This window comes from Talpa europaea (genome assembly GCF_964194135.1).
Source record: "Talpa europaea genome assembly, chromosome: 7".
Lineage (NCBI taxonomy): Eukaryota > Metazoa > Chordata > Mammalia > Eulipotyphla > Talpidae > Talpa > Talpa europaea.
The window spans coordinates 64,277,350-64,303,761 of NC_140074.1; the positions used below are offsets into that span (position 1 = coordinate 64,277,350).

General features: G+C 51.1%; 1 protein-coding gene across 1 annotated transcript in view; it reads left to right on the plus strand.

Annotated features, from left to right (window-relative positions):
* COL27A1 (collagen type XXVII alpha 1 chain) overlaps nucleotides 1–26,412 on the plus strand; it is a gene marked incomplete at both ends in the record, with an annotated part of 130,912 nt that overhangs the window by 19,086 nt on the left and 85,414 nt on the right. Inside the window, 6 exons of the mRNA XM_084237503.1 lie at nucleotides 3,922–3,975; nucleotides 12,961–13,014; nucleotides 14,490–14,543; nucleotides 24,222–24,266; nucleotides 24,868–24,921; nucleotides 25,349–25,393. Coding sequence (XP_084093629.1) covers nucleotides 3,922–3,975; nucleotides 12,961–13,014; nucleotides 14,490–14,543; nucleotides 24,222–24,266; nucleotides 24,868–24,921; nucleotides 25,349–25,393 — 306 coding nt within the window. The remainder of the gene's footprint in view (nucleotides 1–3,921; nucleotides 3,976–12,960; nucleotides 13,015–14,489; nucleotides 14,544–24,221; nucleotides 24,267–24,867; nucleotides 24,922–25,348; nucleotides 25,394–26,412) is intronic.

The following is a 26,412-nucleotide window of genomic DNA, read 5'->3' on the forward strand; positions in this document are numbered from 1 at the left end:
TCCACTGACCTTGAAGTCACAGCCCTGCTGTGTGTCCTCAGGCTGCTCCCTGCCCTTCTCTAGCATCCATTTTCCACTTTGTTCAGGCAAGTGGACTTAGGGTTCTGAGGATCCCTAAGAGCCACTGTGTGGACAGACATGGCATGGGGCAGCAGTGAGCACGTGCTGGGCCTCAGTTGTCCATGGTGGGTAGCTTGGCAGCTGGGGTGGGGTCAAGCTTCTGCAGAGCACATCCCCTGAGCTGATGGGCTTTAGCATTTGTCCAAGAAAGCTGACCTGAGAGGACATGATCCTTGTATCCACATTCCCATCTCTGCAGGACAGTCTTGGAGCAGGGATGCCAACATACACATCTGGGCCAGCCATGCCAGGGAGGGGAGTGTGCTCCCCATGCTGAGAAGTTCAACCAGAGGCTGGAGGATAGCTTGGCAGGGTAGCGATGGTTGATGTGAGCTAGCTGGAAGCTTGGAGATAACTCAGTGTTACGCCTGGCTTGTCACTTATGTTGCCTTAGTTGATACCCTCTCTTTCAGTACCCCAGCACCCCATGGGCCAGTATGAGCTTTCTTATTTTAGGGATGAGGAAGTGGGGCATATAGGAAATGGCAGATCCAGGGCTAGAACTTGAGGGTCATCTGGAGGGAAGTCGTCTGTCCTGCTCTAAAAGGACTCGGACCCATGGCACCTGGCATCTGTGCCCAGGCTGAATCAGCCTTTCCCACGCTGGGTGCCTGTCGAGACCCTGGCAGAGATAACTGCCTGAGGCATATTTTTAGCTCTGATCACAACAGATGGTTCTGGTTATGCAATTACTTGAGCCCTAGTTCCCTCCAGACCTGGCCCTGCACTCCCTGGACCTTGGGCTCTGGAATCTGCTCTCTGAAGCAGCATTTCCTTCTGGCTTCAGAGGCTCCATGGTGCTGGGTCCAGAGCTGGGATTCCAGCTCTGGGCACTGCTGGCCATGAGACCTTGCAGCCTGGGATCAGGATGAGACTTTTGGACCTAGCACTTTGTGGAGTCTGCCCATGTCCCCGAATTTCCCCTGAGCCTTCCTGCCTCTGCAACTTGGCTCAGGATGCCCCCTCCACCCAGCATCACCTCCTTTCCAAACCTCTCCCCCATGCATAGCTCAGATCGAATGCTACCCCATTGTAGGGGTTCCTGCAGCCATTCACCCATTCCCTCTGGAAGGCACAGATCTCTTCCTCACAGTTCTCGCTCATGGCTAAAACCCCGTTTGCTGAATTCCATATACATGATCTTATTGTCTCCCCAGCCATGCTGAGAAATTGATTCCAATATTATCCTCATTTTACAGGCAAGGAAACTGAGGCTCAGAAGGGTTCAGTTACTTTGGATAAAGTCAAACATAAAGTAAATGCCAGAGCTGGGATTGGGCCCGGGCAGTCTCACTCTGTAGCCTATGGTCGTAACCTTCCTTTGCTCATGTTTCTGTCTCTGTGACTGAGTTCCTCTGGTCAGAGGCAGGCCTTGGTTATTTCTCTCTCCTGTACAACGCCTGGCAGAGTGCTCTGCCTGCAGCAGATGCTTGCAAATGGTTGCTGAAGAGATTTAGGCTGGGGGTTAGGAACGTTTCCACGCAGAAGCTGTGTGATCTGAAACAAGCCCTTTCCTTCTCTGGGCTTCTGTTTCCCCATCTATAACAGCCAGGATCATGGTAAGGCGTTTCCAAGGTTCCACCCAGCTCAGAAATTCCACGAGTGAGCAAATGACTCTCCTCACATCCTTCTAAGGCTCTCTGTGTTTCTGCCCCCCACCACACCCCTGCATCTTCATCCTGTTTCTAGACTAAAAATTCCATAGATCATAAAATTCCAAAGATAATAGAATGCTAAGATTAATCAATCCCAGTTCCTCTCTGCACAGATGGTGACTCTGGGCTCAGGGAAGGGCAGGGCTTTACCTGAGGACACCCTAAGCTTTGGGGCAGGTCCCATCCTACCACTACTCACTTCCCCAGTCCGCTGAAGGAAGCTGGGGAACCCCTGGGTTCTCCCCCCACCCTCCTTCCTGGGCTGCAGCATTTATAGAATCAGTCTGCTTGGCTCCCGGTCAACTATGTGCTTTATTCTCTGTAAGGCAGTGGCTGCAGAGGGGCCGGGAGGTGGGGGTGAGGGAGCAAGAAGCCCCCACTTCACTAGCTGCAGGTGGGGTACTCAGCCCCCCATCTTTGGGCTAGTTGGGGGCATGGCTAGGGAGAAGTGGCCACCTTGACCTTGTGCAGCCCATGTCTTGTTCTGGGGGTGCTGGGTATGAGAGGCTGCACCTCAAACACGCCCCATCCAACCTGTGCCCAATTCAGGCTGTGCTCTGAGGTTAGACCCCAGGAGCATGGTGTGGGCTAAATATCAAGTCTTCTAGATTCTTTAGTGACCACTGGGTCCCAGTCATTCAGAAGACAGATGGGGAAAGAGGCTGGGGGTGGGGGCTCAGAACTGGGACTAGGTTACACTACCAGGCACACCCATGTGCCAGGAGACTGGCGGGATGTTGGGAGGGGTTGGAGACCTGATTATTTTAGAGGGAGGGTCACACGTGACACTGTTATAAATTCCCCAGGCTGAGCGAACTCCACACACTGCTCCTTCTCCCTGTGTTCAGAGTAGGGGAGGGTTCCAGCCCAGGCATCGAGGAAGAGGGAGGTGCCTTGGTCGGAATGTGACAGGCTGCAGCTGGGAAGTTGGCCTCAGAGAGGGAGGAAGGAAGCAAGTTCATACGCAGTTAGCCAGATGAGTCAAGAGGGGCCAGGACGAGGGCGATGATTCTGGAGGCTGGTGTGGAGGCCACTGCAGGACCACTCCAGGTGCCTCTGCCCAGCCCCACTGTTCCTGACTCTTTCTGCTGGACAAAGACGCTCAGCAAGTTTGATTCTTGAGCCTTGTTTTCCTGACTGGGCTGTAAACCCACAGCACAAGGCCCTTGCTAGAGAAAGTGGACGTAGCAGGCCACAGCTGTTGGAAGGGGATTCAGATATGACCTGGGAGTATCCAGTGCCATGAATAAGCCTGGACATGGTGCCAACAGGCCTGGGCCCCATTCCTCACTTGGCCGGTGCTCTGCTGTGTGGCCTGGGCTCAGACTTTTTGACTCTCTGGGCCTGGTCTTCCCAGCTGCTGCTGATCCCTTAAGGACCCTGGAGACTCAGAGCTGACAGGAATTTGAGGAAGAGCTCTGGCTATGTGGTGTGGTGACGGGAGGGATGCACCTTGGTTCAGAAGAGTCCAGGTGCTCCCTTTATTGTGCTCTCTGTCCCAAAAGCACATACAGAAGGAAGTCCAGCTGGAGTTGGTTCCTCTAGAAGTTGGAAGTGTTCCTCGAGGCAGAGGGGTCCTAGAATGTTCCTGGAGGAAGTGGCTTGACCTTGAAGGAGGAGTTGGATTTCAGCTGGAGGGGTGGGTGGGAAAAGCATGCCAGGTGGTGGGAACAGGTGGCGTAAAGGTGATGAGGAAGTAGCTACAGACACAGAGGAAGCCAGCAAGCAGCCACTCGTGCCTTGAGCCTGAGGACGCCAGCCAAGGAAGGGCTGCTGGGGCCAGACTAGGGAATGTGGAAAGACAGGGAAAGTCAGAGGTGAGGGGTTGTGCTTTGAAGTCCTGTTTCTGAGACTGAGGTCCAGTTCTGCCCTTAGCAGCTGGGTGACATCAGGTAGTTGTAAACCTCTGTGAGCACCAGCTTCCTCATCTTCAAAATAGGAATAACGATAGTAATTAGCTTGTGGGTTATAAGGCAAAGAGAAATGCCTGGAAAGTGCCTAATGCAGTACAGTGCTCGCCTGCATCAAGGAGGCCCTCCCTGGAAGCAGGTCACCTTGCCCATCCTACTAAGGTTAAGCTGGTGGGTGGAAGGGTCCTGCCAGGACCTCTAATTTCCCTCATCTCTTTGTTTCTTTTCTTACTCAGGGTCCTCCTGGCCCTTATGGAAATCCAGGCCTCCCAGGCCTTCCCGGAGCCAAAGTGAGTACTCGCTGTGGGGTCGGGAGATAAGGCCATGGAGGGAGTACTAGGGTTGAGGCCATACCTGAGGTGCTCCAGGGATCCAAACATTGTGGAGGGGGCACATCCAAGCCATGGGCACTCCCTAATTCCCACCCTCCAGTGCCAGTCCTGTGCTGGTGAGCAGTAGACATAGTGAGAAGTTGGGAGTTTAGCTTCTGGTTTCAGAGACAAGGGTAGCTAGGACCTAGAGTCCTCAAGGCAGCAGGAAGAAAGGTCATTTGCTGCTACAGAGAGCAAATGCAGGGCAATGCAAGGGCAGCTAGAAACTAGTGCCCTCAAGGGAGGGCCTTGAGTGTCCAACTGGGCACGTGAAGTTTACTGGGTCTAAGGTGCACCCTGAGGGCCATGCCGAATTGCCATGGAATGACTGAGAAAGATCACTGGATGCCGTGTGGAGAATGGGCTGGGTGGGTCAGAGCAGAGGCAGGGATTCCTGGATGATACAGAGGAGAGGTGAGGCTGTCCACCAGCTCAGGGGTATGAGGGAGGAATAAGGATGATGTTGCATTTGGGAACATTGTAGCCCAGCCAGGTAGAGATCATACATGATGGACACTTTATAACTCATGGGAGCTCTGAGCTAGAGATAGAGCCTGGGGAATTGACTAGCACAAAGATGCCACCTCCCCAAGGGAGCCTTCCTGGACTGTTCCGGTTAACTTTTGCAGGAGACCAAAGAGACCAAAGTGGCTGGTGCTCTGTTGACTGCAGGGAACTGGAGCTCTGGAGCTCTGCTGTCCTTCCTGGAGCTCGGCCAGGGAACAGGCTTGTCCAGGGCAGCGCGTGCAGTGAGAAGTGAGCGCTCCAGAAAGCTTGCCGGGTCAGCAACATTTAGGTCACCAGGAGAAGTCTTTTTTTTTTTAAAGATTTATTTATTTATTTATACAAGCACTGGGTACAGTCAGAAGTGCAGGAGGGTGAGAGAATTCACCAGAGCCAGAGCTGGGAACAGAACAGGCAGACCGATGAAGTACACTGCTGAGGGGAGCAGTGGGCAGCAGTAGAGGTCTGCGTGCCATGTGGGACCCTCGCCTGGAGGACGGGATCGAACCTGCTACAGGCAGCCTCGCAACCCAGTGCTCAACCGCTGTGCCACCGGGGAGGCCCAAGAAGTCTTGAGGAAATGCTGGGGAAAAAGGAGAGGAAGGAAGATGCAAGTTCAGGGAAGCCAAGAGCACAGCAACTGTGTGGAAGGAATGGGGGGCAGTCTGGGAAGGGTCCCTGGTTGGAGGCTACCCAGCCCTGCCTGTGCTCTGTGGGTGAATCCAGTGAAGAGCATACTTGGATTTTGTTTGGCCTGGGCCCAGGGTCATTCTTTGCTAACCCAACTGCAAAGGTCAAGTGGCTTAAAGAAAGCTATTAACTGACTGGCCACAGGCCAGGTCTAACTCCAGCCTATCAGCTCATATGAGAGCTGGGACAAAGGTTGCACACAGGTAGCCCTGGATATAAGGACACACAGCATCAGAGTGCTGGCTGGCTCAGGCATCTCCCAAGATGCAAGCCCCCAGCCTCAGGCCCTGTAGGTCTGTGACTCTTGCAGCCAGCGCTGGGCTGGGGTCCTTTCTTAGAAGGGGAGGGTTGGAGGCCTCAGGTCCCTTGGTCAGCAGCTGCAGAGGGGTTTTAACAAAGCAAGCACTGGTGATGATAGCACCCTTTTGTGTGCTAGGAACTCCGCACATGCTTTATATAGCTTGTCTCACTTGACCTCCCCAGCGGAGATACTGTACCCATTTATGGATGGGAAATGGGAAATTGTCCGCTAAGGGGAAACTGAGGCTTAAGCAGATTAAGACACTGTCTAGGAAATGGCAGCAGGACCTTCCCAGATGAAAGAGTAGCCAAGAGAGTGGAATTCTTTTGGAGAAGTTGGGAGTTTAGCTTCTGGTTTCAGAGACAAGGGTAGCTTGTCTTTGTGGGGAGACCTCAGAGCTCCAAAGCCCAGGGGTACAAGATGCTGAGGATACTCAGGGTTTTGAATGGCTAGGTTTGCTCAGAAGCATGCCCATCTTGACCTGCTCTGGGGTGGTCTGGTCTCTCGTGCTCCAAGACTGACCCCCTACTCTGACAGCGATGCTCCTTAGCTCCTCCCCTTGGCTGGTCCTGGGCCCCTTTCCATCCCGAGGGCCCACAGAAATCCCAGACTGGCCTGCGCTCCATCATGCCTACAGATATGCCCAGGCAGGCGGAGGTCTGCCAGCTGCTTCTTCCATTTCGATATGCACTCTGTGGGTGGGGAGTGAGGCTGGTGCTAGAGGTTGAGTCTTCCTGTCATCACGTGGAGCTGGGACCTGTGGATTCAGGCCCTTGTGGACAAGCATCCAGCCTGCTTCTGTGCATAACAGAGAAGGGTGTAGGTTCTAGAAAACACCCCAGAATGGGAAGTTGTTTCTCCCATTAGCACTTGCACAAAGCACCAAAGGGGAAAAGCATGCTCATTGCCAAGATACTTGGCCCTGAGCCCAAGGGTGAGTGGAAGTGGCCCAGGGACAGGCCAGTTGGGTGGGAGGTCCTAGTCTACTGGATTTGGGCCCTCATTGGTGGCATGGCCAGACCGGGGCTAATGCAGGGGCTCTTCCTGGGTAGAATGCCTGATTTGGCTGAGATTGTATGAAAATCCTTTGAATCTGTATGAATGTCTGTGATTCTTGGGACAGAGTTCTCACTATTTACTATGATCCCCTTTGGGTCTGGAAGGTGACTGGGTGGGGTCATAGGCCTGGCTCTCTGGGCCCTGTGCTAGCTCCTCTTCCTTATGATGTTGGTGTCCAGAGCTGCCTCTGGGACCACCCAGCCACTTGACCCCCTCCAGTCAAAAAACACCTACTATGTGCTGCTAATAGAGAAATCAGCCAGGCTCTGGTAGCAGGGAGCCTGCCCTTTGTCTGGATCAGGCACTACAGTCAATCCTTCAGTGTACATTTATCAAGCCCTCAGGGGCTACTGATGTCTCCTTGTGGGATGGGGACTGAAGGGTGAAAGATAGGTGGGTTGAGGAAGCTCAAGAAGGGGAGAAAGAGCAAAGGTCCTTTATTTCTTGAGGTCACCAAGGGCCTGGGTGACTAGCCCCGGTCACCCGCAGTCACAGGCAGTGACAGGGCTGTATTCCGAGTCTGGGGTCAGCTATCAGAAAATGCTCACAAGGACCCCACAGCTGGTACAGACCAGAGCCCAGCCTCAACCCACCTGCTTCCTCCAGAGCCCCAGGCTTTCCCCAGGGAGCATATAGCTATGTATTCCACACTCAAATCCATCGAGAGATTTTGGCAGCTCCTGCAATGAGCCACATCAAGGACTCTGAGAATGAGGCAGAGAAACTAGGACCTAGGACCTAAGAGGCCAGCGTTGGCTGACCTTGGAGCCCAGGCTTGAGGCATTGAGCTGATTCACGTATCCACGAATCAGAAAAGTGTAGTGGTTAAGAGCTCAGACTCTGGAGTCAAGTTCAACTTGGCTCTGTCACATCTAGTTCTTGGACTGTGAGAAAATTTTATGAACTTCCCATGCCTCAGTTTCTTCCTCTGGAATATGGATAACAAAAGTAGCTGCCCCTGCAGGTTCTTGTGAAGGGTAATGGAGATGCTTAGAGCTGTGTGGCCTATGGCAGGTCCCCTGGAAGGGTCAGCTGTCAGCACAAAGGGTGCAGGACGTCGGGCCTGCGATGGGATCTGAGCAGGGGCAGGGTCTGCCTGGTGGAAACAAGCTCTTCACAGTGGTCAATGCAGAATTACCCATCTCAGGGATCCACATGGTGGGCACTGGGAGCGCATGAAATTGCCTGGTCTGGGATGGGGTCACCTTCTCAAAGGACAGGAAGGTTGAACTGAGGTCTGATGCAGAGTTTTCAGCAGAGGTGACAGGATCAGATGGTTTTCAAAGGCCACTCAGGCAACTTGAGAAACAGGGCCTAACCAGCAGCCAGTAGGGTGAGGGGTGACCAGTGGGGAGGCCTGGAGCTTCCCTGATGGGGATGCTGATGCTGGACCTCAGGGAAGCCAGGTGGGCTGCAGGACTGTGGTACAGGTGAGGAGCCCTAGGCCAGGGGAGACAGCCCCAGCTGTGCAGGGAGAAAGAGAAGACACCTGGACGCCCTCTCCCTGGCAGCCAATAGCTCTACCCCTGGTGTTTTTCAATGTGTTTGCAATGTAACTGCAATGTAACTCTTTCTTTCTTTCTTTCTTTCTTTTTTTAAGATTTATTTATTTATTTATAAAAGAACTGGGGTACAGGCCAGATGTGCAGGAGGGTGACAGAGACAGAGCGGGGAACAGAACAGGCAGACTGACTGAAATACACTGCTAAGGGGAGCAGCGGGTGCTATAGGAGAGGTCTGTCATGCTATGTGGGACACTCGCCTGCCAGCCAGGATCGAACCGGCGCTGCAGAAGCTGTGTAACAGCTTCACAGAGCTGTGCTCAACCTCCTGCGCCACTAGGGAAGGCCCGCAATGTAACTGTTTCTATCCACAGTTACTATGAGCTTTTGGGCACCAGGGGAGGCCAAAGGGGACATGCTCAGTGACCAAGGAGGCTGCTGGCATTGCTGATAAGACCTGATGGGAGGCAGCCCCATGGACATTGGGCCTCAGCCTCCAGCCAGCCATCACCCTTTCTCTGATGTCTGAGGTAGGGTGTGCTCATTAAGGAAGATGTGGAAAGGTCTAGAAAATATCAAGAAGAGAGTAAGTTCCTGCAGTGGCTCTGCCCAGTAATAAGCACTGAGTGCATTTAGAGCAGCCTGGGGGCCAGAGACTGGCCAGGAGCTTTATGTACTTTGCAGGGAGATGTTACTGCCCATTTCACAGGTGAGGAAACTAAGGCCCAGAGTGGCTAGTAACTTATCCAGGATCACATTTCTCATCAGTGGCAGAGACAAGATTTGAACTCTTTCTGTGTGACCTCAAAGCCCATGCTTTCAGCCCCAAGGCAATTCAGCTCCACAGCTATCCAGCCCTCCTCTGTGGATAGGCAATACGTAGCTATCAAGGGATATAGGTATATACACATAGAACAGTTTAAAATGTGCATTTAGCTGTTATTTTATTAATACTTGCCTTCTAGAAAGATGGAACCTATACATGCTGCTGTTAGCTTTAGAGGAGAAGATTTTAAAAAGAAAGTTCATTACTGTTTTCACTTCATGTAACTTTATTGATCACCTATGAGGAAAATATTTTTCTTACATCTGTCTTCCACTTGTATTTCACCATTTATGAATTCATTTATATTGGGGGTTGTGATGTCTTTTCTTGTGGGTTGTTAAAAATTATTTATATCTACAGTTTAAGGTTATTAATTTGCCTCACCAATGTTTCCAGTTTGTTTGCCTATTAAGTATGTTCATGATGATTTTCACAAGTGAAAGTGCTATCTATTTTAAACTAATAATTATAGCCAACACTTGTCAGGAAATAGGTCAGATCGTTTGGAGAGCATCTACCCCCCATGTAAAGTGGGTTGTTTTTACTTTGCTTTTACTTAGATATTTCTTTCCCGTTCTAAGATCAGGTAGGTATATTTCATCATATCTCTAATTATGTCATAATATCATTTGTACTCTTAAAAATCTAAATTATCTAGAACTAATCTTTATGGGGGAGTTAAACGGCAAGGCTCAAAATTTATTTTCCTCCCATTTAACCACTTATTCAATAACCTTTTGTCCACTAGTATAAGATATGTCAGGGTCTATTTCAGCCCACTCAAATACCTTTCATTGCTCTGTTTGTAAATCTTTAGGCAAGTAAAATACTATTTTATATGATAGCTACTATCTTTATATCACCATCTTCCTCTCCCCATTTCTTCTAAAATATTTAACTTCTGTCAGAGGGACTTTATTTTCCATCTTTATAATTTCCTTTTAAAATGATTTTGGAATTTTTATTGGAATTATATTAAATGTGTATATTAATTTGTAAAGAATTAACATCTTTAAAACATTAAGTTTTCCTTTCTATTAAAACCTTGGCATGTCTTCCCATTTGGTTGAACATTATAAACATGTGTTAGCAAACATTTTTCATTTTTATTGCAAAAACTCTTTAAATTTGTGTGAAGAAATTTTATATATTTTTTGCTATTATAAATGGATATTTTTGCCCATTACATTTTCTAGCTGGCTCTCAGGTATTGAAAAAACTATTGACTTCTGCATTTTTGTACTTTTTATGTTGTTTAATAACCATCCCCTTTTCTGAATTATCTTATTTGTTCTAATAAGTTCAGTTTGTTCTCCTGAATTTTTATATAAGCACTCATTATTTACTAAGAAAGATACACTTTATCTCATTTCCTTCAAAGGTTTATTCTTATTTGTTTTTCTTGTCTTATTGCTTTGGTCAAATTTTTAAGCACATGAAACAGCAATGGCAATAAGGAAAGACCTGGCGAATCTTCAGAGGTGGTTCCAAGGGTCACCTCTTGAGATTTCATTCATTCCTTTGCTTGTTTGTGAAATATTTTATGATGCTTCTGTGGGCCAGGCACTGTGCTACATTTGGGATCAGAGATGACTTACTAGGGGACTTCTGGCCCAGAAGTTCCCAATCCTTCCTGCTTTGTTGCTCTTTTGTTCTCTCAGCATCACATCCCAGATCCCTCTACTCTTTCTGCCTCCCAACCTTACTTATAGAACAGGACTTCAGGGTAGTTCCCATCCCCCTATATTTGTAGCATTTTCAATTTAGAATATACCACTCCATCCATCTTTTGTAACACAAGCTCTGTTAATTACTCCTGGCAGAGTCTATTGTCCCCCACCCAGGGTGGGAAAGGGACTTGCCCAAGGTCTTGTGGGCTCATTGGCTGGAGCACTGAATCTGCTTGACCAGGTTCTTATCCTCAGCAAGGTGTAATCAGTTAACTAGACCAATATTCTTATTTCTCTCATGTAGTGGTCTTCACCCCAGAAGTCACCTGACCAGGGGTATTTCAAGCATTGAAATTGAACCAATTGAACCTCATTGGTTTCCTCATCACCTTCCTCTAAGCTCAGCTGAGTTGTAACTCCCTTTAGCAGTTTACCCAGCGTCTGGGTCAAGTTCTCCCTGACTTCTTACCATCTTCATTTAGTACTGTATTATACTTTTTCATCTCCAGTACATTGAAATGTAAAGAGCTTGGGCTCTGGGCCTGAGTCTAAATCTCAATTTCTACTTGTATAACCTTGGACATGTTACTTTTTCTCTCTATGCCTTAGTTTCCTCATCTGTGAAATGGAGATGATGGTCGTTGGTACCTGATAAATTTATGTGCTGGGGGTTTAAAAGAACACTCAGTAAAAGTAAATGTGAATGTTTACGGTCTCTCTGGTTTCTCCCTTGAGAATTTCCCACAGACATGAGTTGTGTCTTGTTTCTCCACCTTGGTATTCCCTGTATTCATTCCAGGGAATTGATTCATAGTAGATGTTCAATAAGTATCTGTACTTGAAGTTGTACTTGGGCAGAGGTTCCATCCCAAGCCCTGTGCTGGTTGCTGAGAATGCAGAGAAAAATCCATAAATAACTAAAAGGCCCCAATAATGACCTCAAGCAAGGAAGCAAATCCATCCTCTCCTTGGGTCTCAGTTTTCCCTTTTGTGAAATAACAGAACAGGATGTAAAAAGGCCCGCCCCTGAAGGCTTTCTAGGTCCTTCTGCCATCTGCAGACCGAGGTGGGTGAGGGTGTGGTGGGCAGGAGATGCTGGCCTTTTTTGGCCATGGAATCCTTGGTAGTCCTGGGCCTGGCCTTGCTCCCTGGACATAAAAGGCATTGGAACTGGCTTATGCACAGCCGAGGGTGGAAGTGTGAGGGGCAGCTGAGCTGCCGTGTGAGGTTGTGGATTCCAGAGTGGGGGGGGGGGGTCTGCAAAAGTGATCTGGATGGCCCAGGTAGACAGAGAGCTGGGTCCTTGTGGCTTTTAGCCATAAAGGGAGTGGGGTAAAGCATCTAGATTTCCCATTTATAAATGAGGGCTTTGAAGTTGAACTAGGGATTTAGTCACACTTAATAAAGATTTTGCCTATGATCTGCATGTCACCCAGTCTCTGAACTCCTGTTTCGATCCTGAGTGCACCCAGGGCTAACAGTTGCTGCACTGAGCTGGCCCAGAGCAGTGTGGAGTGTGGGGTAGATGGGCAGTGAAAGGCCTTTCCCTTCCCTCTCAAGACTGTCCAGTTTGGAATGCAAAAATTTCCTGTAAGAGTGACTGAGTCAGGAATTGGAAGGTCTTAGTTCTGGCTAAGAAAAGAACCAACTGGGAATTAATTAAATTCAACCAAACTACCCCTCCCATGTGTCACATCCATTATCTCACCGTCTCCTTGCCAAGAACTGTCAGAAGCCAGTGGGTGTGTAAGCATGCACCTGTGTGATTGCGTGCATGTGCCGTGTGGGTGTGCGCGCATGTGCAGATGACTGAGTGCATGTGCACACCAGTGTGCATGTATGTGTGCCCATGTGTATGCACACAGCAGTGTGCATGAGTGTGTGTGTGTTTGTATATATGCCCTTGTGTATGGAGAGGACTTGTTGCTCATTGAAGCTGCATCTAGAATGTTTATGGTTTGGCTCATGGTGGTTGGGGGAGTGGTTTTCTGGGTGGTAGGGATTGTCTGAGCAAGGCCCAGGTAACCGAGAAGTGCAGGGCCAGCCTAAGGAATGGGCTGGTACCTGGGGATGGACAGAGGGACCCCACTTGTGGGTTTGATTGGTGGAAGGAGAATAAAATCTGGACAAGATGGAAGACGTAGGACCCCAAAGGAAGAGTTTGGATTTGGCATCAGACAGCAGTGGGAAGCTATGGAAGGTGTTAGAGTCGGGGAGTGATGGGATTGGAGGAGTCTAAGTGTGGGTTTGATGGAAGGGCATTTAAGCAGGAGCAGGGCTTTGAATAGAGTTTTGGGGGACATAGACTCTCTAGATGGCTTGGTGGCCAAAGCAGAATTGTTTTTGTTTCAGGGACAGAAAGGGGACCCGGGGCTCTCACCAGGAAAAGCCCACGATGGGGCAAAGGTAGGTTTCCAGGGACCCCGGCACTCAGGGAAGAGGGCGGGTAGACAGTAGGGAAACCACCACGCTCTGGGGTAAGCCCTGGTTGCAGAGCCCACTGCGTGACAAGGTCAGGAACATGGAAAAGTTGAAAGCTCAGGGTATGGATTGGTTTTCTCCTTGAAGCCCCTTAACCTTTCCCAACACCAAACCTAAAGCCATTCCTCATTGCCTTCTTCTGGGGTTCAGCCACTAAAGTGCCAGAACATCCTACCTGTGTGCAATACTCAGTGAATGTCCTTTGTCTAAAGCCCTATGTGGCTTTCTGCAAGACCTGCTAGGTGACGCGGCATCCAGAAGCTTCTTGGTGGCACATACCCAGGAAGCTTCCAACAGATACTCAGAGTCCACTCCAGGGGTGTTCATTCGAGCAAGAGGTCTGTGGATTTCCAGGAGGTAGGAAGGGAACCAGGTAGAGATTCAGAGTTCCCTAGCTCTAAATAACTATGAGACTGGACTGTTCTCCCATGGAAGAGAGAACACTTAGGTCAAAGGACCTTATCCATCCCTGAAGCTTCCACCCCATGAGCCAAGCAGTGGGCCTGGAGGGAGGGCAGGACAAGCTAGAGCAGGGAACCCAGGACTCCAAGTAAGTTCCCGCACCCAGTGTCTCAATCTTCCATATCCTGCAAGGAACCTGAGTCTGTTGGACTTCCTTCCAGATACAGCCAAGCCTTCCCCACAGAACACTGCTTCTCACCCCAGTGGCCTGTGTGTGGCCTCACAGAAGTGTCTGCTCCCTTTGATTTTCCCGAGACACGGGTGGCTTATGCCTCGTTCCTTCACAGCCTCATTGATAAGTTTTTTCATTCAGTAAACTTTTATTGGGTATGAAATCCACATGCAAATGCTCCCATTTGACCCACATCTGAACCTCAGAATCCAGAGCTGAGGGCCCGGGTGCAGATGAGGAAACAGAGGCCCCACGGTGGGCGGCTGGCTGAAGGCCATGCAGCTGGTGAGCAGCAAGAAGTCTGCAGGCCTCTTCCCTTCTGCCCCTGTGTTGCCTGCTCTCAGGTCTCATGGCGGCGGCAGAAATGTCCCCTGCTGGATGACCTCCACGCCCTGCAAGACTGAGGAATAAACAGATAGGTGTCCCAGGAGTAAGAGGAGCAAACAGATTAGAAGGGGACATCTGAGTCACACATCTGAGACAGTGGTTTTCAAACATGGTGTTAGCAGTGGAGCCCACTCCCCGGATGGGATCCTCTGCTGATGACCAATCTATACAATAGGCCAAGTGGAGCAGCTGAGTTGAGTGAGAAGGGGCTGGGTACCTTGTCCACTTGGCTGCCCCCACCCCACCCAGAGGCCTCCTGGGGGACCCCTAGATCACTATGAATCCTGTTTGCAAACAATTGGCCATGTGAAGTTGCACTTTCAATGTAATGAGAGTCTCTGCTCCTCTTCTGGCTTACCCCTGTGTCTTGTGTTTTCAGGGTGATGTGGGCTTGCCCGGACTCGTTGGGAATCCAGGGCCTCTTGGCCGAAAGGTATGTCTTCGTTTCCATGCTTTGCTTTTCCCAGTGGGCTTCCTAGCCAGGGGTCTTCATACAGGAGAATTGGCTGCCCACCCTCCTTCCTGTCCCTCCTCCAGCCCAGCTGCCCTGGGCACTGGGGACATTGCTGGGAAGTGAGAGAGGTTTCTGAGGGTCTGTGCTAGCCTGGGAGCTTGGAGTAGGTCCCCCCACTGTGGTTAATGAAGTGTGACCAGAAGCAGTCCTGGTTAGCCATCCCTCCCCCAAGGGCCAGCTGCTCCCAGGGACACCATCAGAGGTTCCACCTCCTGTTGGCTGAGCGCCCTTGGGAGCCTCATCTGAGCCTCAGTCCACCTCCTCCTACCTGGGAGGGAGACAGTAACACCCTCCTTGGCCCCCCACTGCCTGGGTCTGTTAGACCTGGGTTCTACCCAGGCACCATCATTTGCTAGCTGTGTGATCTTGGGCAAGTGAATAATCTCTCTGAGTCTACTATTCCTCTCTTCCTGATTTGCTGTAGGAAAATGCTCCAAGATGTAAAGCATTTCCTGTACATTCTGAACTGTTGACATGCCCATCCCTGCTTTAGTCATGGTGGGGGAAATGACCTCTCTAGAATTTTCCCAGATAATGGGTTTCTGGCTTATAGCACCTCTGGATCCCTTTCTTTTTTCTTTTTTTTTTTTGATAGAGGCATGTTTTATTTATTTATTTATTATTTATTTGTTTGTTTTGTTTATACACGCACTGGGTACAGTCAGAAGCGTGGGAGGGTGAGAGAATTCACCAGAGCCAGAGCGGGGAGCAGAGCAGGCAGAAGGACCGAAGTACACTGCTGAGGGGAGCAGTGGGCGGCAGGAGAGGTCTGCGTGCCATGTGGGACCCTCCTCCGGTGGCCGGGGAGCAGCCGGGGATCGAACCGACGCCGCAGAGGCCGCGGGCAGCTTCGCAACCCAGCGCTCAACCGCTGCGCCACAGGGGAGGCCCCTGGATCCCTTTCCATCTTCTCTCAGGACCTCCCATCCTTCAGTCTCAACTCTAGTGCCTATTCCAGGAAACCCTCCTGGAGGCCAGGAGCCTCCACTCTGCTAAAAGACCCTTAGCTCTTCTTAGCTTTGTCATTTTCAGCCAAGTCTAGCCTCACCAACTCAGAGCACGCGAATCTGATTTGTAGCACTCCTTTTGGAGTCTAGCACAGGGCCTGTGCATAGTAGGTATTCAGGAAACAGAGAGGAAATGAGGGTCAAGGGCTAACAGCTTTGTGCAGGAAAATTCCCCATGACTGATGGTTTTCCAGGGGGCATACCAGTCAAGGGCCATGTCTTAGGCTTCCTCTCTTGGCTCCCAGCTGTGGCCACAGTTGCCCTCTCACAGGGCCATCTGGTTCTCCTCTGGACAGCTGTGGTGTCTCCTGGATCCATGCTGTCCTTGCTCTGAGAGTCTCCATAAAGCAGAGTATCACATCCCTCCATCCTCTTCTTCACTCTCTATGGCTGGAGCAGGCCACACCTCAAGTCTGAAATGATCAAACCCAGACAGGAGCTCGTGACTGTCTGAGCTAGGAAAATGTGGTATTTTCTGGCTCATAGAACACAGAAGAACTCCCTCTCCCCACTCACTTCCCCTCTGGGTTCCAGCACTTTCTGATGGATGAGGTGTGAGTGGAAAAGGCTCCTTCCAGTCCCGGCTCATAAAGTAACCAGTGGTGGTCTCAAGCTGCCTGGGGGTGGGAGGTGGCAGGAGATGGGAGAAGCAGGCTGGACGGCTCCTGCCTGGAGTTCCAGGACCCCCTTGCTTCCAGAAAATAGCTAGGGAGGCCAAGAGCTCCCAGCCAAGAGGAACCAGCTCACCTGAGTAGGGAGAGGCCTCCTGTGGTTGGTAAGCTATCGGGCAGAACTATTTATACTGTATCCCTCTGGCCCTGGCTTGGCAGACATGGAGGAGCTGGGCCTGCACCACTAGCTCACGAGGGTGGTGGGCAGAGCCTGGGGAAGCTCTGGCCCCAAGTCAAGGAGGGGCGCCCTGGGGTGGAATCCCAGTGGAAGCAAAGTATCTAGTTTCAGCAGCCACTGTGCCCCCAGCCTTCTTGTGTGGCTTTTCTGCATTATCTCATGTGGGGAGCCTGGGGGAGAAGCATCGGTGGGGGGTTGGTGTCAGGGTCCTCTTTGCTCACCGGCATGTTGAATTTTGCTGTCAAAGTGACCCCACTATCCTATTCATTAATTGCACAGAATTGATTGAATGTCTGCCCTGTGCCAGGCCCTGGGTAAGGTATTGAGCCAAATAGAAAATATTCCCCGCCCCTCCCTGCCAGGAGCTTGTATTCCTGTGTTTGGGGTAGGAGAAAATGACAGACAATAAAGAAAAACAATAAAAATATCAAGTATGCTAGAAGATGAACAGGACCATGGAGGAGGGGAGGCAGGAGAAAGGCATTTTGGGTTGGGAGGGTCCCATATGAAATTGTGTGGCAGAAGGACTTCCTGTCCCCCATCAGCTGGTTTTCTCATGGTGCCTCCCAGTCAGGCAGTTTTCACAGCTGAGAAAACCAAGGCCCCAGTAGGCCTCATTCATCCAGTCAGCCGGTAGCATTACGTGGCCATATTCCCTGTGCCTGTCTGGTGTCAGGTGCTATGAGATCTTAGGGGGCCCATGGAGAGAGTGATGGTGTGCCCCACGCCATCTGTGCATCAGAACCTGATGGGGAGCTTGGGTGCCACCAATGGGGTTCTGGGTCATGGAGAGCAGGATCCAGACTCATGATTCTCATGTGCAGCCAAAACCAACAGCTGCTGTTTTGTTGGAAATCTCTTCCGGGGTCATTCAGTGGCAGAGCTGGGATTTGAACCCAGGTCTTCTGTCCTTAGGCCCTTTTCCTCTCTGTAAGCTGACTGCAGCATCTTCTTAGATAAGAGCAGGCACATAGAGTGACAAACAGCTTTCCCACCTGCAGTGCTCGCCAAGGCATTCCCAGGGCTGGACAGGCACATAGACTGGGTCATCTAAACCCTATGGAACCCAGCTCGGCCCCTCTCCTGCTGGCCAAATGACCACATGGAGCCTCAGTTGCCTCCTGGCATGGGTGGAAGGTTAAATGCAGCAGTAGTAAGGGGCTGGCACAGGATAAGCCCTTCATACATTTTTGTTGAATGAATGAATGATCACAGTGATTATGAAGAAGCAATGCTGGTCTTGCCTGCCTGAGCCCATCAAACCAGTTTTCTTACCTCATGCCCAGTTAACTACCCTCCACTAGCCAGGAAGGCTGGGAGCACCCCCTTTGCTCCTGGGAGTCCTTTGTCATTCCAAGCCTCACCCTCCTGCCTCCTCCCCTATAGAGCCTCTCAACTGGGGTGATTTTACTGCCCAGAGAACAGTTAGTAATGCTGGCATCAAGTTTCATCACAGTTAGGAGGTGTGCTAGTAGCCTCAAATGGGCAGAAATCTAATAAGATGCTAAATCTCTCACAATGCACAGGACAGTGCTTCTACCACCGACTGGTCTAGGCCAGTGGTGCTGAGGCTGAGAAACTGCTGTGTAGAAACCCTCACATCATTTGGGCCTCCCCGGTGGCGCAGCGGTTGAGCGCTGGGTTGCGAAGCTGCCCGCAGCCTCTACAGCGCCGGTTCGATCCCCAGCTGCTCCCCGGCCACCGGAGGAGGGCCCCACATGGCGCGCAGACCCCTGCTGCCGCCCGCTGCTCCCCTCAGCAGTGTACTTCGGTCCTTCTTCCTGCTCTGCTCCCCGCTCTGGCTCTGGTGAATTCTCTCACCCTCCCGCGCTTCTGACTGTACCCAGTGCTTGTACATATGTATGTATGTATCAATCAATAAATAAATCTTTAAAAAAAAAAAAAAAAGAAACCCTCACATCTGCTCCTCCGTGCCCTGTGCCCGGCCATGTGTGCTTATGCCACTTGGCCCCTGGAATGCACTCCCCTCCATGCTGGGCTTCCTGTGTCTATCCTTCGGTTCTGTTCTTATACGCCTTCTTCCTCAAGATCCCTCCCTGCACCTCCTGGGTGAAAGTTATCCCTTGTCTCCCCAGCCCAGATTCTCTGTCTCTCTGGGATGCTGCGCTTTCTGGCTAGTGGGCACTCACTGTGGCCCTTGGCATATCTTGGGCTGGAGCAGGTGTGCAGAGGGCCTGCTCATTTTGTTTCTTCACGAGAAACTTAACCCCATGTGAGGGTGCTCAGTCTCGCACCTCCTTCCCTTCCCTCCTTTGCTTACTCCAGACATCACTCATTGATCTTTCCTGCCAAATCCTGATATATACTTGGGATTTTGTTCACACACCATCCCAGGTGTGGGAAATTGGTTTTCAAGTTGAAACTTCTTTCTTGTCCCCTCCTGCAGCCCTCAGTCTGCCCACAAGTCATCCCTATGCCCCCCAAGTTGGCCACTATCAATGGGAAGGGGGCAGAGGGGTCACCTGGAAATGTTTTTGAGGTTGCCTGAATCCAACTGCAACTTAACGGTTAGTTCTACCTGGACGTGGCAACCCCAGTTCCAAGCAGAGTCCCTACCGAGAACCTCCTCCATGCTCTCCTGTTTCTGAGCTGCTCTGGGGTTCTGTGTACACTCCCACTGCCATTTCTGAGTTCCACGCCTACCTTGTGCCCCAATGCCAGCTCCTTCAGCCTGTTTGCTCTGGTAGGCTGTCCGCTCCTAGCACTCACTGCTTCTTCTTCATCCCACTGGTAGGTGGATGGAGGTTTGTTTTGTTCACCAAAGTAGTCTTCATGCTCAACACAGGGTCAGACTCATTGTTGGGGCTCACCCATTTGGATGGATGGATGGTTTGATGAACAGATGAGCCATGCAGAAACTGCCTCCTGCCCTGCCCTATTTCAAGTATTCGCTGTGCACAGCCTGGCTGTGCTGTGATGGACATTGCTTTTGGACAAGCGGCAGGCACATTTTCGAATCCTACAATTTCTGAGCCAATGCTTTGAGAGGGCAGCTGGGGAAATTGAGGTCCCCAGAGGAGAAGGAATTTGGCCAGAATAGTGGAATCAGTCACTCTGTCTCCTGACCTATTCTTTTTATTCCCGATTCTTTCAATTATGTGAGCAGGGTTCTCTGTTGTGCTGGCTGCCCCAAGTGACTTGCAGGCTGCCGAGGTGGTAGGGAAGTTCAGTGGGAAGAGTGCTTTGTGAGGATGGTGAGTTCCATTTTCCCATAAAAGAAGTTGGCGCCACATACAGGTTGAGGTGGGGTCTGGGGGAACAGTTGCATTCTGGGCATATGTTGGTCCCCAGGACCCCTAGGCAAGGACAGAACCCCCTCCCTGCCCAAAGCCCAAATAGCATCCCAGCTGACAGGGAGACTGTCTGCAGCAACAGTGAGGTGATGTCTGGTTTTTCTTTGTGCATTGTAAGCAGTGATTAATCTGGCTCCCAAACCAAAATATAGACCAAGTTCTATTATAAACATGGGTCCTGTGGAGACCCGCCTGCTGGGCAGCCAGAGGCCCTTGCAGACTCTGTGGTCCCTGGAGAGCCCCTGAAGCATCTACTCTCCCCTAGTACCAGTCAGGCATCAATCATGTATGGGGCAATGACTGCCCGTGGGTCCACCTTGTGGTCAGTGCCTGTCTGGTAATTGCTGGGGCCCTGGAGAAGATAATGGTTTAGATTCTTCCAGGTCCCTGGGCCCTGTCATTTGAAGCTGTTTGGCTGGCCTTAGCTTGATAAACACTGCTAAGGTGCTTCCAGGGAACACACAAACCTCCCCTTGCCCTCACCTCATACCTTGACTGTGCTCAGTCTCTGCTCCTCCAGGCTAGCAGAATGACAGGGGCATTCATGGCCATGTTCAGGGTTCTTAGGGTCCTCTGATGGTTAGCTAGGAATTGTGGCCTTCTGGACAAAGCACAGCCCAGCAGGTCCAGAACCCTGTGGAACATTTGGGCTTGGTCCTAACTTGCTAAGTAACTCAGGTAAGTCCCTTCACCCCTCTCAGACTTGATGTCTCAGTCTATCCATCGAGAAAGGAGGCTACTAAATTGATGGCTGAGTTCCTTTCAACTTGGATACTCCAGGATTCTGTGACCATCTTTTGCCCCAATAATGCTGTGTCCCGGGGAGGTGGATCTTCTGGAAGGGGATCTTGTGGGGGTGGCCCTGTGGCTCAAGGTTGATCTCGGGTCTCAGTAATGTGTCTCATCCCATGATTTGGTGATTAAAGATGTAGATTGAGTCACAGCCTGCACTGTGCCTGGAAAGCTGTGTGACCTCAGGAAAGTCTCTTTACCTTTCTGAGCCTCCATTTCCTCATCTGGCAAATATGCATGATAACTCTTACCTCCTAGGGGTGATTCCAAGGAGATGAGGAGCTGAGGTATCTGAGGCTTTAGTGCCGGGCCAGATTTCAGGCATTCTTTTCATTTTAGCTGCATCCTGAGTCAAGTGTTTACTTGAAATCACCTCCTAGGATTTCACTGGCAACACTGCTCTGCTAAAGCATTGGTTTCCAGCAGGTTTCTTTGTGGCTGTAGAGGAAGCCAAAGGAGTGAGTGATGCCCAGAGGCTCCCCAGACCTGGGGCCCTGGAGAAGATAATGGTTTAGATTATCTTTCATGCATCTCCTGAGATCCTTCCCCCATATTCCATAGACTTTTTTGACTCAGGGAGGGAATTTGCCTGTATGGAGTCACACAGCTTAGAGCTCCAGGCTAGATTTAGCTCTTCATGGTAAAATGCTTTACCTCTTCTTTCTTGTCTGCTATTTCCATGTGCAGAAATGATAGGAATGGCTATTTTACATGTCAGATCTGACATGTCCAAGCTGTCCTGTGACTTCCCAACATATTACCCCTGGCCTCTGTGGCTTCCTTCTTCTCTGACCACCCCTAGCCTTCTCTCCTCGCTCATTCTGCTCTACTCACATAAGCCTTGTTCTTCCTCAAGCCCCCTAAAATCATCCTTGCTTCAGGGCTTTTGTACCTGCTGTTCCCTCTGCCTGGAATGCTTTCCCTTTAAAAAGCCAGTCCTATGTGCAGCCTCCCTTCATTCACCTCCTCCAGGCAGCCCGCCCTGCCCGCCTGCCTGCAGGCACAACCCCCTGCCTGACACTGCCATTCTCTATGTTTCAACTGCTCGCTTTTCTTGATAGCACTAGTCACCACCACACATGATGTCTCTTTTGAATTTTATTTTTATTTATTTATTTTTTAAAGATTTATTTATTTATGCATACAAGAGCTGGGGTACAGGCCAGAGATGCAGGGGGTGAGAGAATCCACCAGAGACAGAGTGGGGAACAGAAGAGGCAGATTGACTGAAATACACTGCTGAGGGGAGCAGTGGGCGAGACAGGAGAGGTCTGCCACGCCATGTGGGATTCTCCCTGGCCGGCCAGGGATGAAACTCGTGCTGCAGAGGCTGCGGATTGCTTCATAGTGCGGTGCTTAACCCCTTGTGCCACCAGGGAGGCTCTGACTTTTATTTTTAATTATGATCAAAGGAACATAACCTAAAGTGACCATCTTGACCATGTTCAGTGTACTGTTCAGTAGTGCCATGTTGTTGTGCAATAAATCTCCAGAACTTTTTCATCTTGTAAAACTGAAATTCTGTACCCATGAAACAACCACCTAGAAGCTCCAGACATTAACTTTTATTTATTTTTTTTTTCAAATATTTATTTTTTATTTGTACAAGAGCTGGGGTACAGGCTAGAGTTGCAGGAGGGTGAGAGGATTCACAAGAGACAGCAGGGAGCAGAACAGGCAGACAGACCGAAAGCACTGCTGAGGGGAGCAGCAGGTGAGACAGGAGAGGTCTGTCATGCCATGTGGGTAACTCCCTGGCCGGCCGGGAATCGAACCCCCGCTGCAGAGGCAGTGGACAGCTTCACAATGCTGTGCTCAACCCGCTGTGCCCCTGGGGAGGTCACAGACATTAGCTTTTGTGTCTATTTGTTTTGGTGTCTCCTTAATCCTTAATTAAACAGTAAACTCCAGTAAAGCAAAGGATGTTGTCTTCCCACTCATCCCATACCTAGAATGGTAAGGGTGTGTTAAAGCTCAGTGACTGTTGACTGAATGAATGAGATAGGGAGATCATGTTGGTAACAGCAGCTAGTCTTCACAGGGCCCTTGAATTCAGTGCCAGATACTGTGCTAAGTGCTTTACACACATCCTATGACCATGACCCCTGTGCCAATCCTTAGATCCCCATTTTACAGAAGAGGAATCTGAGGCTCAGAGAGGTGAAATCAGTGGCCTCAGGTCACACACAGCCCCCCAATGATGAAGCAGGACAGAAATTCAGATCAATCTGAAAACAGAGACCTAAACCACCTGGCCTGCTAGCTACTAGCTGGGCCAGAGCGGAGCCTCAGCGAGGAGAGCTTGTGCCCCCTCCTAGCCTACCTGGCCATGTTGTATCAATCTCCTTGGGCCTGGATTTGAGATGCAGTCATATCACGGAGCAGTCTTGAGGGGTGAGTAGGTGCAAAAGGAATGCTTGTAAACTCCCAAACTGCTTGGATCAAACCAACTCTGCTGTTTATAGTCCCGCTTCCTGGAGGTTTGTGGGGGTGTCAAGTGTGTGCGCCTGCGAGTGTTTGTGTATGTACATGGTCTGCATGTCTGGGATGCCTGCAAGGCTCTCAGTGGCCTCAGGTGTCAGAAGAATAGTGAACTTGGGCAAATGGCCAAGACTCAGTTTTCTCCAAGACTCAGTTTTTTTCTCTATTAAATGGAGATGAGACTCTCTCCCACCTGCCCCCTCTTCATCAGGCTATTGGAAGGGCTGGAGGAGACCATGGAGGTATAATCCTGGGTAAACAGCAGGGCTTAGAGAGGTCTACAGGCATTGTGTTATATGTGTGTGTGTGTGTGTGTGTGTGTGTGTTTTCTATAACGAAGAGATTCAGAATTCCCAATCCCTCATTCCAAATCCAGAGAGGGCAGTAACTTTCCAAGAGTCACACAGTAAGTTAGGGAGTGTCTGGGACTCCCTGTGTGGCGTCCGCCAGATCACCGTGGCCACCCCATCTAAAACAGAAGCCCCCTGAATGTTCTTACTTCACAACAGCCTGAAGCTGATGGAAGTTTGAAGTCTTTCAGAGAGCCCCTAAGCTTATGACCTAGCACAGGGTCATCCCCAGCACCACCCAAACGCACACGCTTTTTTTGATTTTCTTGATCTAGAGACCTCTGCAGTGGGCATTTGGAATAGGATGCAAGACAGTGGGAGGAAGAGAGGCAGCTCTTTTGGTTCATATATTTGGTCAACATGTGTGAATTTTTTCTGAGAGGGGCTTTATGGGAAGGGGAAGCCCCTGATGGAAGGTTCCAGCATCACTTGGTGACTGAGCAAATTTCGACCTTAAGATTCTTAAATGACCCACCCATCCTTTGAGAAATCCCTCCACCCTGTCGTCTCTGGATGAGGAAAGAATGTTTGGATTTGGGGTACAGCATCATTCCATCATAATTGCCATTTCCCAGCTCAGCTCACAAGTCCTGCTGAAGCAGTGAGCCACCCCCTGACTTCTCCGGTCTAAGAACCTACTATCCCTGAGCAGACAGCCATTCAGTGATGTACTGAGTGTACTGAGCAGGCCCTACTTCTGCAGCAGGGCATGCTGCGCTGAAAAGGGAAGCTGGAGACTGAGCCTCTGTGACCTACGGACCCTGACTTGCCATCTGGGCCTGATGCCTTTTCTTCTTCCTGCAGGGGCACAAGGGGTATCCTGGACCTGCGGGGCACCCTGGAGAACAGGTGAGGGCCCCGACCTCAGCCCTGAGCTGCCTGCTCTCCCTGGTTCCAGCCCCAGCCTTCCCTGGCCTCTTACCAGCACCCTGCTCTGAGTGAGCCCTGGGGCCAGGCAGTTTTGCCTCCCATCCTGCTGGGGCTCCCGCCCCACCTCTCCCCCAGTCACATCTGCCTGAAAGAGCTGGAGTCCATGCCGGCCCTGAGTTGGCTTGAGCCGCTCAACTCTGGTTAGAGCCATGAATAGCTGGCCTGTTCCAGGCAATGTTAGGGGATATTATACACGCCGCCATGGGGTTTGCAGGAATTTTGGCTGCCCTGGCCCAAGTCAAACAGCCTCCCCTGCCAGCGTGGAGAGCCAGCCAGGCCTCTTCAGTGCTTTCTTATTCCTGGGCCTAGGAGCCAAGGGGTTTTGTCCCTTCGACCTGGTCTGACCGGTTTTGCAGAAGGGCTTGGGGACCCAGCAGACCCATGGCCTCCCCTCCTCCCTTTTGGATTCATCTCACATTCTTGCCTTTCTCTTTGTCCATTGTGAGCCCTCACTGCCTCCAGGTGGGAGCCAGCCAGGCCAGGGTCTCTCCCTTATGTCTCTCTCTCTCTTCCTTTGCAGGGGCAGCCAGGACCTGAGGGCAGCCCAGGGGCCAAAGGTTACCCTGGCAGGCAGGTGCAGTATATGGCTTCTGGAAGCTCTGTGGCCATGGTGGTGTGGAGATGGCCATGGGTACCCCAAGACAGAGGGAGGTTGCAGGCTGGGGGCCAAAGAGCTGTGCCCACTGGGTGGGTCCCAAAAAAGGGGATTTCAGGGGGCTGGACCAAGGAAGTCTTGCTATGCAGGCAGCCGGGCAGGGATGCTCAGCAAGAGAACTGAAGACAGGGAAGTTCTGGGACTGTGGGGGTAGGGCCCCAGAGGCTCCTCCAATGAGTTTCCCCCATGATGCAAGGAAGGCTCAGTTTGAAGACCCCAAATATAGCCCCACTCTTGTTCTACAGAGGGGGCAGCTGATGCCCACAGGAGACAGGACTGGCCCTGGTTGTTGGCAGCAGGTAGAACGTTTCCATATGTCCTTGCCCCTCTGCCTTTTTTGTTCCAGGGGTTACCTGGACCGGTAGGAGAACCTGGCCCCAAAGGCAGCCGGGTAAGTGGCACACAGGTGGGACTCTGGGTAGGTATGACCTGTCCCCCAGGGGACCTATGTCTGATCGGGGCTGAAAGGTTCCCACCCGGTCTGTCAGAGAATCGGGGCCGAGACCCTCCCTCCTGAGCCCCCCCTGGAGAGCAGAGGAGCACAGGAAGGGTAGGTGATGGGGGACCCTGGAGCCCATGAGCCCATGAGCTATGTATGGCCCATGGCTATAGCTGTGGGCGTGGCCGTGCCCCAGCTACTAAAACCAGGCGCTGGCTTGCCATGTTCCTAGCACTTCTCCAGAGCTAGGGAACCAAAGCCAGGACACTTTGTCTGCTGTCTCTCCAGAGGCCTCTCCTGCTCCCAATTGGGGGGCTGGGAGGTGAGGATTGGGGGATACCACTTTTTGGAGGATAATGGTGCCTGAGGGCTGAATGTTGCCCCAGTCTGGAAGCTGATGGGCCATCTGCTCTCCATCTACTTCAAGGCCCCTGGAGCAAACCTTGAGCAGCCAGAAGGCTCAGTTTGCCCATCTTTACAGTGGCACATGTCCACTCCTACCTCTAGCACGGTTGTGAGGATGCCAAGAATTTGGAAGCAGCGCTGCTGAGGAGAGGCTCCCAGGTGGGGGCTCCCAGGGGGGCTGTGGGCTGGTGAGAAGGTTCTGGGTAATTTGAATGTGAGTAAGTGTCCTTTAAATGACTGAGCGATGATCTTCTCTTTTACGTATAAGGAAAAGGGTTCCTGATGGGGACCAGATGCCCAGTTCACACTGCACACCTGAAGTGAACCTGGGACAAGGACCCAGTTGTCCTGAGGGCTGGGCTCTGCCTCTCAAAGAATGCTCAGCAAGTGGGTCACGGTCCTCGGCCAGTCCTGGTCTAATGTGACGTGTCCTCTGCTCCTGAGCCAAAGCTATTTATGGCTGCCGTCTCGGCCTCAACCCCTGGAACTGGCAGGCAGCTATTAAGAGTGTGTCTGGAGGTGGCAAGGGGCTGGTGGGCCATTCCCCAGGACACGACGATGAAGGT